At 37.1% G+C, this 12,816-nt stretch overlaps 1 protein-coding gene across 1 annotated transcript; it reads right to left on the bottom strand.

Moving 5' to 3' along the window:
- Positions 1–36: 36 nt before the first annotated feature.
- On the bottom strand, positions 37–12,398 carry LOC309496455 (uncharacterized protein; the record flags this gene model as incomplete). Its single annotated transcript, XM_082166445.1, has 10 exons — positions 12,364–12,398; positions 9,975–10,017; positions 5,363–5,563; positions 2,927–3,010; positions 2,665–2,751; positions 2,420–2,512; positions 2,049–2,132; positions 1,643–1,726; positions 1,067–1,132; positions 37–68 (listed from the first exon to the last, which is right to left on the bottom strand). The coding sequence occupies exons 3-10, from the start codon at positions 5,553–5,555 to the stop codon at positions 37–39; spliced, it is 723 nt and encodes a 240-aa protein (XP_082022571.1). The 5' UTR covers positions 5,556–5,563; positions 9,975–10,017; positions 12,364–12,398.
- Between the last annotated feature and the right edge of the window lie 418 nt (positions 12,399–12,816).

Genomic DNA, 12,816 nt, shown 5'->3' with positions numbered 1-12,816 from the left:
GATGATGACTTTGTCATCATCAATAAACAGCCAACATCACCTGATCTTTTTTTCTCTTGGCTTTTTCACTGCAACAAACGTGTTTTATAAACACATAATTATAGCAGCCAGAGAAAATTTTATATTAAAGAGTCAATGGTCAAGAGCCCAACTAAAGCAAACGCTAACCACCATCATGGTGACTTTAAAATACAACTATTGATTTCATTCAAACGGAAATGAAATAAAGTCAGTCTGGTTAGTAATAAGTGAAGCTGGTAATGCTGTTTGTGGAGTTGTTTAATCCTCCTCTGCTGAAATCCTCCTCTGCTGAGATCTTCACAGATTTAATGTCTTCCTTTCTCTTCAGTTGATTTCATCTAAGGCTGTGGCTGAAGTCAGTTGTAGTTTTTGTGTTTCTCTTTCCTTCAGTGATTCTGCTTGTTAACTAGGTGTTCATAATTAATGCTCAATCATCACTTAATTATCTCATTAACTTCAACACCGCTTTAACTCTGTAGTGTGCACACATATGAACACTGAGCAGTGTTAATTTAACATGGGCGTTTTTCTGTGTACTATTACATAAATCTTATCTGTTTCATTTACATATGACTGACAAATATAAATCACATTCAGAGTATTGATTGGTTTATGTTACAACTATGTAATCCAAATGCATGGGAATTTTACATGCAATTCAAATACATAAATCTTATGTTTAGACACAATTTTTTTTTGAGTGTAGGTGGTTACTATGGTGTTCTGGCTGGTCACTATGGTGTTGCTAGATGGTAACTGTGGAGTTTTATAGAGTTCTTAACATGTTCTTAGCATGATTTAGCTAATCACTCAGCTAATCACAATTAGCATCTGAAGCTGTAGTGTCACTTGAGTGACTAGAGTCTTCTGTTGGGTCTAATGTATCTGTAATTTACACACACACACACACACACACACACACACACACACACACACACACACACACACACACACACACACACACACACACACACACACACACACACACACAGCATGCTAAGGTACTTCTTGCCAACTATTTTATCTAACAAGTTAAATATCTTACCATGTCTAGAAGTAGAATGTGATCGACTGGATGAGTTTGATCGCTCCCTTATTGGGGTGGAATGCACTGTAACACCAACATGAAATGTGTTACAGGAAGACAGGAAAATGTTTATGTTTATGAAATAAGAATAAAGTATATATATATATATATATATTATACAATATATACTTTTCTTTGTACACTGTGTTGGTATTGTGCACTGTTTTTCATTTGACATTATGTATGCCTTTTTGTTGTCTAATAAAAACAAACATTCAAAATTCTCTTTTAACTAAAGCCTACAAGTGATTTTCAGCTAATGTATATATGAGTAATGTACAGTAATAGTAGTAGAATTAATAATTGCATGAATATTTAAATATGATGCATTTCGTTGGTAGTGTAAAGTTGGATTTATTTATTTATTTAAATATACTGTAAGGAAATACCAATGTTTTGATTATTTTTTAAAAGGCTGTTACAGTTATGACATTATGACAGTGTTTTGGTGGGTATGTTTTAAAAATTACATTATGAGCTCAAAATTATGAACTTAGGTATTTCTTGCCAACAATTTTGATTTGATTATCTTACCATGTCTAGAAGTAGAAGTGGAGTGCCTTCTATGGTGTGATCGAATGGATGAGTTTGATCGCTCCCTTATTGGGGTGGAATGCACTGTAACACAAACGTGAAATGTTTATGTTTATGAAATAAGAAAAAAATCCCATATGATAAAGACATTAACAATATGAGAAAAGTAGTACAATATAAACTCTCCAACATTGTTATAATTATATTTTTTTAAACATATGAACATTGGTGTTCCCATTTGTTGTTTATCATTTACAGTGCAATTATTGTTATAATAACATTATATAGTAGTATAATAAATAATAATAATACAGTGTTATACGACATGCACAATAATATTACAGTGTCAAACAAATAAAAATAAAAACTCATATTTCTTGCCAAAATTTTGATTTGATTATCTTACCATGTCTAAGAGTAGAAGTGGAGTGCCTTCTATGGTGTGACTGAATGGATGAGTTTGATCGCTCCCTTATTGGGGTGGAATGCACTGTAACACAAACAATTGCAATTTACAGTGCAATTATTCTTATAATAACATTATATAGTAGTATAATAAATAATAATAATACATTTGAACTGGATTTACATTATGGTTTGTTAATACATTATGAGTTACTACATAGTTTAAATCCTCCTTTTTCAATCAGATATAAAGACAGTCTGCCACATGTAGGCGCATATCCTTTATGCAGTGGCGTCTGCATAGGTAGGCTATACACACACTATGTACCAATGGTTCTGCAACAATTTTATCTAACAAGTTGATTTTCTTACCATGTCTAGAAGTAGAAGTGGAGTGCCTTCTATCACTTCCATGGTGTGATCGACTGGAGGAGTTTGATCGCTCCCTTATTGGACTAGGGTTATCTTCAACATATGCAAACAAACAATTAACATCATAATCATCTCCAGAATAACAGCACTTTTTCATGTGATGTTGCTTAGCTCACTTCCATAGCTTATCCCATCAGAACCATCCAAAAAGTGTAGTGATTGTTACACACAAAGCTTAACATTACCTGGAATTTCAATTTCATCATCTTCTGAAGATGAATCTGGCAGCTGTTGGCTCTGAGTCAACTGGTCATTCTGATCCATGGATAATTCTGCAAGAAGAAAAAAACTATCAAACAGGACCTTTTTAATCTGATGTGATTTGAAATTACTTATTTTTTTACTTTTATATTATACAGAGAACTTAAATAATGTGATTATTTACTGTCACTACAATAAGCAATACTGTTCTCTGTTCACTGGATTAAGCTAGCACTCTTGATTTACCTTCAGAAGTGGTGTGGACAATGGTAGCAGGAGTTCGGTTTTTCAGGAGTTCGGGAGGCTTTGGAAATGCCTGCAAATTCTTATCTGAAACAGTCAAAATGGTATTTATACATCACTATGTTGTGATAAACCTAAACTAAACAAAACTAAAATAACATAGAAAATCCTTATTTCTAATAGGTTTCGAGAAATGTATTCGCCCTCACTTGACTTGTTCTTGACTTTTGAGACATCATCTTCTGAGTTAAACGACCCTGCAATTATTACATCAGTAAGCCTTGTTTTTGCAAGTAAAAAAAAACAAAACAAAATGAAGGGCTCGACATTAAGCCTTGACGTGCTTGTCCTTTGGACAAGTAAGTTGGTCATTCCCTTTGTAAAAAGTTGCTTGTCTGGGGAAAAATATAATTTATTCTGTAGCAACATTCTTAGAGTTCTAGAAATTAAATCTACATCTTTGTGATATTTACCCCAAGGACATTTTTTTTTTTTTTTTACCTTTAACAGGAAACATTTTTCCCCTAATGTTGTAAAATATATGCTTCATCAATCCTAAATCAATACCTACACTGCAAAATTACAAAGACATTAAATAAAGTTTTGCGATTGTTCAAAATATATATTTTTTTTCATATACAAATAAGAAATGCTGGGTGTGTGTGTGTGTGTGTGTGTGTGTGTGTGTGTGTGTGTGTGTGTGTGTGTGTGTGTGTGTGTGTGTGTGTGTGTGTGTGTGTGTGTGTGTGTGTGTGTGTGTGTGTGTTGGTCAATATTCGTTCAAATGGCTGATTCATTCAAGATTGAGGCAATTGTTTATGAATAGGTTATTGAATCGATTCGTTCAAAACGCTGAATCATTAAGCAATGAAACCCTCTGGTTGAGTGTTGCTGTGAGGTGCAGTTTGGTTCTACTGTGGTCTCTGTTTGGAACTTTTTTCGCAGCTGAAATAGAACAAAAGCAGTCAATATTGCGTCAAAAAAGTAAGTAGGCCTACTTATTTATTGAACTGTTCTACGAAATCAGTCACATTTTCAATCGTGATGGTATTCAGGAAAACGGCCCTTGGTCGTGTAATGTTGCTTAACTGTAGCCTATCATATGCTAATAATATGTAATATGTTCATATATAGGCTACAAATATAAGAACTCCACATTTGGTATTTTTACCACAGTATGTTAACCCGTAGGCCTACTGTGTTAAAAACGCGGAGCGCTTTCAAAGGCCAATGAAAGCTACTGTCAGTTAAGTCCTATTCGGACACTAATTGTTTATCATGGGCTGGGCGGGCTCGTACGGTATTTTAAACATTTACAGGTAAATGTAAATCAGGTAAGTGATTTTATTGCCGCCCGAATCCATAATGTCAGTGTTTTTTCTCACGCAACCCTCGTAAAAATCCCTGGCCAAATTGTTTTTTGACAAACAATGTTGTCAGTTTTTTGGTGGGAATTTAATTGCAAATCTGAATCCACATCTCTGAGTTTACAAGAAGAGATTCAAAATTCACTGTTTAAATCCTTTTTGATCACTACCGAGTACCGTATGATGTAGGGCTACACTTTTATTACTGAAATGCTGGAAAGTATTTACAAGAACGTTCACTATTTCATCGCAGCTCCACATCAGCGAACAAAAAATGGGAAAGAGATGAAAGCACGTAAAAAATTGTAAAAATGGTTATTGAGGCAGCAATTTATGATAGAATTTTAAAATATGTAGGCTAGGCTATTATAGGCTATTATAGTTTGGATTATTTTTTATAATATCCCATGAGTCCTATAATGCAATTTCAACTATTTCTGAAGCGCTTCTTTTATAAAGAACAGCACTTTCTCGCATAACTCAGTGAAGCAGCCCCTGCACGAGAGAATAGGCTAATTGATTCTCGAGCCCAATGATATCAACCAATTCAGCACCATCGCCACGGACAGCACCGGGTAACGTCGAAGCGGCTTACTAAGGTATAGTTCGGGGAACACGCCTAATGGTATACCTTTAATTAATTTATACCTTAAGAGGTTTCATAGCGCGCTAAGAAACAACGTGATCGGGAAACCGATACCAGTCTACTTGTCTGGTCGGGCATGTCAAATTCTCTTCCACTTGCCCCTTCAAAAAATCCACTCCCGGACAAGCAGACAAGCGTTATGTCGAGCCCTGTATGTATAAAATATTTTGGAGAACAATTATGCACTTACATTCCATATAATCGTCATGTTTCCTCTTTTTTACAACTCTCTTTTTATATGGCATATTGGTGATATTTTCGTGGTCAGTTTGGGCTGATGACGTGTAATCATAAAGCTCACAGTCTTTCTCGTTTTCTACAAAATAAATCACCAAGTTAAATAGAAATGTACAGTAACCTGTATGTAAATAACGCAGAGAAATAATAACAACACCAAATTCAGTAGGTCATTATGTGTATTTGTACCTGATGTCATTTTTATTTTCACCAGCAGGAAAGTGAGCCAGTCCTCCATGGGGTTTAACTTTTTTTTATGGGCTGACTGCACCTGGGTCTTTGGCCATCTCACAATCTTCTCATCTTCAAGGATCCAGTTTTTTGGGATGACACCCTCAAAATGTTTGTCACCCTCAATCCAAACAGCCCTTGCAAAAACCATGTCTGAAACTACAAAAGGGCAACAAAAAAAAAAAAAAAAAGAATGCTTCATTTTTCATTATATTTCATGCAACAAAGGGAAGATGGCATATCCTCCATAGTGTGGTAGACATACAGCTTTTGTTTTCAAGTCCTGGCTTTGTAGTAGTTGTGTTTTAGCTGTGCTGTAGGTACTGCTGACAAAAGCAATGTCTAGGAGTTTAGACTGGCAAGGCTTTTCAAATAGGTTGGAGGTCTGGTGATCTGGGATGACACTGCAAACTAATTTGCCATCTGTTTTTTCTTCAGTTACAAAAGCTACGCTACCATCTTTGAGCAAAAAACAGCTGTCCCTCTGCTTTGCTGACACTGGCTGCATGCGAGTTTGCTTCTGTTTCGTATTTTTTTGTGTACGCTCCTTCTCTGCCATACGCTTTGCCACTTGCACCAAAGGGTTATGGCTGGTCTTGACAAGCTTCTTGATGGTTTTCAGATGGTTCTCAAAAGGGAAAGCAGATATTTCATTTAACGAACAATCAAAATGTGCAACATCTTCATGGAGGTGTTTTACGTTATGCACATTGTAGACAGTGAATTTATTTCCATAGACCTCAGCACTATTGATGTCAAAGTGATTAAGGAGGTCTGCTGCATATGGTAGAAAGTGGTTTCTCCGCTCACGATCTGCAGAAAGAAGGATCGACATTCCAATCGTCAGGCAAAGGAAGTGGTGGTATAAATCCTGGTCCACAATTCCATGGAGTATCACTGGTCCAGTGTACAGCAGGAACTGCCGGAACTCGGTGGCTTTCCATCTATCCAACTCCTGAAGGGATCTGGGTTTCCTTGCCATCTCACTGGGCATTGAGTTCCTCAGCTTAATGAGTTCACTGGAGAGTTCAGCTCTCTGTCTCGGAGAGAGTCTACGAGGATTGGGGATCCTGCACAGGTAGTACAGGATGCGCCTCACAACCCCAAGACAAACAAGGTGCATGTAATCAAGAACAAAAGAGCCAACACATGGAATGCCTGCTCTGATCAGTGGTGTCTCCCCATTCTGGTGTTTTGCTCTGTAGGCCATCTGGCTGAACTTTTCATCTGTCCTGCTAGGGGATGTATCCTTGCTGTTGAACACTATTTTACCCAACCATTCACCCTCCTCTTCACACCTCTCACAGCTGTGGTATCCAGTGTGGTAGATTATGTTTTTCAAGAAAGCTCTTGCTGGAGCATCACAGATAAAGGCTTTTATGTGAACCTGTATGACATTTCCATTGTGTTGAATTCCATTTTCCCTGAGCCTCTTAATTTCTTCTACCAGGTCTTGGACATAGTCTTCCAATGGTGCAGGTTTTGTCATGCCACTAAACAGGCAGATGATAAAAGGCTCAAATCCATCAACCTTTGCCAGCATGGGCCAGAATTGAGCAGCACTAGATCTGAATAATGGCACACCATCAACATTAATGGTGACAGCAATGTGATCTGGTGAAGCTGGGCACTGAAGAAGTATGCACCGTATACCAGTTTCCAAACCATAATAGATGTATTCGCCGTTACATCTTGCCTGGCGTTCCACTACTTTTGGAGTACAAAGAAGTGTCCGTGAGTCCTTAGGCAGGTCATTGTGTCCATGATTACGTAGAACTTGGAGCAAGTCATTGAGTGATTTGTGTGATTGATTATTGGTCACTGCCCAATCTGCCAAGTCATTACATAGGTCCAATCTGTTTTCATCTAGGTCACCAGCTATTTCAGGTGCCTCCTCCATTACTTCATCTTCTGTGTCTGGACCTTCAACACTGTATCTTTCTCGATCCCTGCCATCATCCACAGCATCAAACTCGTCATAATCCAGATAGGACATGTCATCCATGAACTCTTCTTCCCTGTCATCCTCAGCTAGCTTCTTTACCATAGAATTGACCTTCCTCCAGTTTTTAAGATAATCTGAGGCCATTTTAACAATGCTACAGATGTCTGTAGAAAAAATAAATGATGACAGTTTTCATTTTTGGGTGAACTATCCTTTTAAGTGTAGACTCTAAAAAATGCTAGGTTGTTTCAACCCAACTATGGGTCAAATATGGACTAATCCAGCCGTTGGGTTACATTAAATTAAAAAAATTTAACCCACCGTTTGGGTTTGTCCATATTTGACTCAAAATTGGGTTAAGACAACCCAGCATTGTTTAGAGTGTACAGACCGCTGGGCTTGTCATTAAGCTTTGTCATGTGTTTGTCCTTCGGACAAGTAACTCGGTCATTCACTCAGAGTAAAAAAGCTTGTCTTGAAAAAAATAGGATTTGTTTGTTGTGTAAATCTAATTTATTTTTTATTACTATTATGGCATTAATTAGCCCACAAACTGAAAAACAGCGTACAGCCTCATGTCCACGTGTAAACGGAAAAAATCGAATTGAAAGCAAATACGGTCTGATTATGTTATCACGTCCGTGTGAAAGGTGCATTTGAACATGATAATACAATAAAATATAATTTATTTCTGTGATTAAAGCTGAATTTTCAGCATCAGTACTCCAGTCTTCATTACATGATCATTTAGAAATCATTCTAATATGATGATTTGATGCTCAACAAATATTTATGATTATTATCAACATTTTATTATTATTGAGCTCACGGTCCCTATTATAATAGCCCTATTACTACATATAGCTATATAGAAAGTTACTTGAAATACTTGAAAAGCATATGAAATGTCTACTTTTAAACAAAACTATTCAAAACAGGAAACTCTCTACTTATGTAATCCGTAGTCATGCATTAATTTGAAGCGTCCGTAACACATTATTATGGTTGTTCAGAGCAAAGCAGTTGGATTAAATGTCGATCCTAATAAACATAAGCGTAATTTAGCTTTGCATATAAAGTTTCATGTTATTTGTATTTATAATTGTTATAAACGTTATCTTTAAAATGCCATGGACGTGACAGTGCACTGAAGCGTTGTGACCTCATAATTTTCTTCATTTCTGATACAGCACAATACAGTATATTGCACACCTAAATGGACAACTTAAAAAGGGTTTTGATCTTTAGGTAAAAACTTTATTTTTTCATGGTATGGATGACATTTGCATGGAATTGCCCGATACATTTTAATTGTCGACAATCAAAAATCGTGATATCGTACATGAAACTCATGAATACAAAAAGTCCATGAAAATGAAAGAACTAAATATTAACAGTATGATTTCTGTGTGGGATGGAGGGGGGATGGTTCCCATTTATTTTGACTGTTACTATTTGACTGCTACTGTCTTGTAGTTACATCTACAAATAAATACTTTAAAATGCATAATGAACACATTTTAGTGATTTCTTAACAAATAAAATAAAATTGCATCCTAAATTTTCACAACACAGATATTAAAAACTATATATCCCTCATTTGACAGAAATAAAACTTTACTAATAAGTCATTGTAACTTTGAAAATATAACAGAGTGGTGGAACTATGTGCTCATGGGCTGGAGCTGACTCTGGAGCGAGCTAACGGGCTGGAGCGAGCTCACGGGCTGGAGCGGACTCTGGAGCGAGCTAACGGGCTGGAGCGAGCTAACGGGCTGGAGCGAGCTCACGGGCTGGAGCGGACTCTGGAGCGAGCTCACGGGCTGGAGCGGACTCTGGAGCGAGCTAACGGGCTGGAGCGAGCTAACGGGCTGGAGCGAGCTCACGGGCTGGAGCGGACTCTGGAGCGAGCTCACGGGCTGGAGCGAGCTCACGGGCTGGAGCGAGCTCACGGGCTGGAGCGAGCTCATGGGCTGGAGCGAGCTCACGGGCTGGAGCGGACTCTGGAGCGAGCTAACGGGCTGGAGCGAGCTCATGGGCTGGAGCGGACTCTGGAGCGAGCTCACGGGCTGGAGCGGACTCTGGAGCGAGCTAACGGGCTGGAGCGAGCTCATGGGCTGAAGTGAGGTCTTGATGATAGTCTGTGGAGGGCTTGGACGCAGGTTTGGGATGAGCTGGGATGAATTCCACAAAATATTGATTTCTGAACTGTAAGTTAAAACATTAGTATTGTCTAGTTTAAAAAAGGGTAAGGGTTAGGGTTGAATTTGTTTTGTTTGCATTATTTGAGATCTGAAAACACTGCATATTTGTTTGCAATTTTCTGCAAAAAAAATGTATCTAAATGACAATTTGATTATTTGGAATTTGGGAGAAATGTTTTCAGTAGCTTAGAATAAAATAAAATAAAATATTATTTTTACTCAAAAGCATACCTATAAATAACTTTGCAGTGTTCTCTTAATTTCTGAATCTACGTGAATATCCTATGGATAGTTGTCTCATCACAAAAAAAAAAAAAAAGACCAAATATAAATATTCAATGTAAGTTTAAAAATAAAATATACAACATATATTACTGACAACACATTTAAGAGCAGCTAAGTAATAGTATAGCCTACTTACCGTGAAATTAAAACTGATGAGGCAGAGGAAGACAATCCAAAATCTAATAAAACAAAGAAGTGAAAAATATATATTTATCAAACCTGGTAACAGTCCTTAAGTTTCATGTATGCTGCATTATGCCAATAAATACATTGGATTTTAATTTGTTGCTAGTAATTAGCATTGTTAGTATCGAGCATTTTCATGTAAATAAATGCATTGCTTCTCCACATGTTCACTGTAAAAGTAGTTTGTGTGCTTTCATGGGCTATGTGAGAAGAATTTTTGCAAGCGAGTCAGAAATTCTGGGTTCATCCGCACTCGAATAGTTTTTTTTTTTCTGTCTTCAAAACCGAATATGTTCATCAGTGGTTGTATGTCAAGCAGGGACACGTTTGTGTGAGTTTTGTTTTGTGATTTCACCAGAACAAATAGAAAGACTCCGCAACGTCGTTAAAGCGCGTGTCCGTGTGGACTGTGCGCGTGTCACAACTGAGAACACTGTATCCGCGCGCCACTTATAGCAGGCAAGGAGCACTCTTGATTTAAAAAACTCCGCTGGTTAAATGGATATGTTTTATTTATTTTTATTAGGTACATCCTTGCCGCAAGATGTTTCAAAAAGTGGTGGGGACAAAATCGATCAGTCCTGCTGAGTTTTGCTCCAAACCTGATCAAACTCTCCTGCCAATCGCTTCCTATAGTAGCCTAACCTATCGCTTCCTAGCCTAACCTAAAATCTGTAGGATTGTGACCCTTGGAAACCCTACTACTAGCCTACTAATAATAATACTGTTCCTCCAAAGTAACGTTAACATGGCAAACAAACTCTAACTAAAAGAGCGCGAGCGCGTCTCTCAAATGACGTCATACATCTAACGGTATTTAACGGAAGATTGTAAGTTAGGCCTATAAGGACGCTTGTAAGATGTACATTTACAAGAAAAAGATAGTCAATTAACCTTTACATATCTTAATATGTTCCTTGATATTCACTTTTATGAGATAACTTATTTTTAGTGGTTAAAATAACTTAGTTGAGAAAACCAATCAGGCTCACATTCCCTCACAGGCTCATCAGGCTATCCCATATAACTTAATTGTATTATTTACTCTGGTCATATTGTTAATTGTCATATTTGTGGTTTTATAATTCATATTTTCAGTTGTAAATGTAATTTAAATCAATTGGTTACATAGGCTAGGCTACTTGAATACTCACATCTCTGTATCCGGAAGCAATGCGCGCGATAAGCACCGAGACAGCCGCTTATATACCCTCGGCCAGATTCGCGGGCTTAGCACGCGAGCAAAAATTCAATTTTTTTATATTTTCTTAATTATGTAAAATGTAATGTATACATTTATTCCAATCTTTTGTTATATTATTCTGCCATTAAATGACACATAAAATAATTAATTAATTAAATTAAAACTGATGGAGTGTTTTTTTTTTCTTTCTCTCTTCTGGCTGCATATTTTTTCTTATAATGAGAACAGTGGGAATGCAATTTTTTGTGTAATATTATACCCTGGTGGTATCTCTATAATCACTTTTAGCTGAAAGTGTATTACTAACTAACAGGCAAACCAACACTGAGTGGGGGCCCCAGGCAAAATTAGTTTGAAGATTTACTGTATCTTGAAGATTGCTGTATTGTATTATGTCTTCTGTTATAAAGATGAAGACTGATATTTCGTTCATTTAAAAAATAAGTACACAATGTCGTAAAAATTAAACAACATATGTTCTGTTAGATGTTTTGTGTTTTGACTAGGCTACTTTTTTAATTTTGTACAATTATATCTAGGCTATGTAATGAAGATATATTATCCAAAAAAATTATATATAATTATATATATATATATATATATATATATATATATATATATATATATAGGCTATATATATATATATTTCTGCTTAAATACTGGATGCATGGAGGAATAGCCTATTCCGCGCTCAAGCTTTATATAGATATATTTCTCATGTATTTGAGGCTAGTATACGCTGTGTTTCTATTTATTTTTGAGACGCGCTCCAGTTAACGGAGACCATGAAAGCGCGCCCTGATTGTTTTATTTTATTTTACGAAAGCACAACGTTTTATTGTTATTGTGAGTTTACACAAATAAAAGTAGTTGCGACAGATGCATTATTCTTTTCTGTATGGACAGAAATGATGGAGTATTTTAAGTTGTTTCCACTGTTGATAGGAAAATCCAAGTGACGTCGCCGGCGCCTCCAAAATGTCATGCAGTGCGCGCTCCACATTCCGCACAAACACTTGGATTTGCACCTAATAATAGCGCACATTTATCTAGGTTAACGTTAGAGTGAGCGGCCATGCCAGACGGAGAAGTCATTTTCATGTTTAACAAATCAAATCATGCATTTTCTACATACCTGCTGCGAGTAAGCGCTGCTCCAGTTTGAAAAAGGCGGCTGAGGCGAGCTGGTAACCGCATAACCAGCGTAACGAGAGAGGGGCCCCACTAAGGGGGATGCAGAGATGTTGCTGCGTCTTTATATTAACATTCCTGATTGTTTGAATTATCAGCCCTCGGGGGCCCCTTAAAATGCGGGGCCCCAGGCAATTGCCTGGCTTGCCTGCCCTATTGGGGCGCCATGGTGTGCTGGGACAGGTACCGAAGTTATGGCTGTAATGAAATCATTTAAGGCAAGGTGCAGCACACAAAGCATAAGAGATTTTGAAGAAAAAAGAAAAAGAAAAAAAGATTTGTCATGTTTTTTGTTGTTTTTTCACCCTCCAAAAAACAGTTAGGCCAACTTACTTCAAACATAACCCAAATGGAGATGTTTAGCACTGTTCAATGACACTGTTCATTGCACCTTTTT

Source organism: Leuciscus leuciscus (genome assembly GCF_965113295.1).
Source record: "Leuciscus leuciscus genome assembly, chromosome: 4".
Lineage (NCBI taxonomy): Eukaryota > Metazoa > Chordata > Actinopteri > Cypriniformes > Leuciscidae > Leuciscus > Leuciscus leuciscus.
Note: the sequence above shows the minus strand (reverse complement) of the source record. Positions and strands in the feature narration are given on the sequence as shown.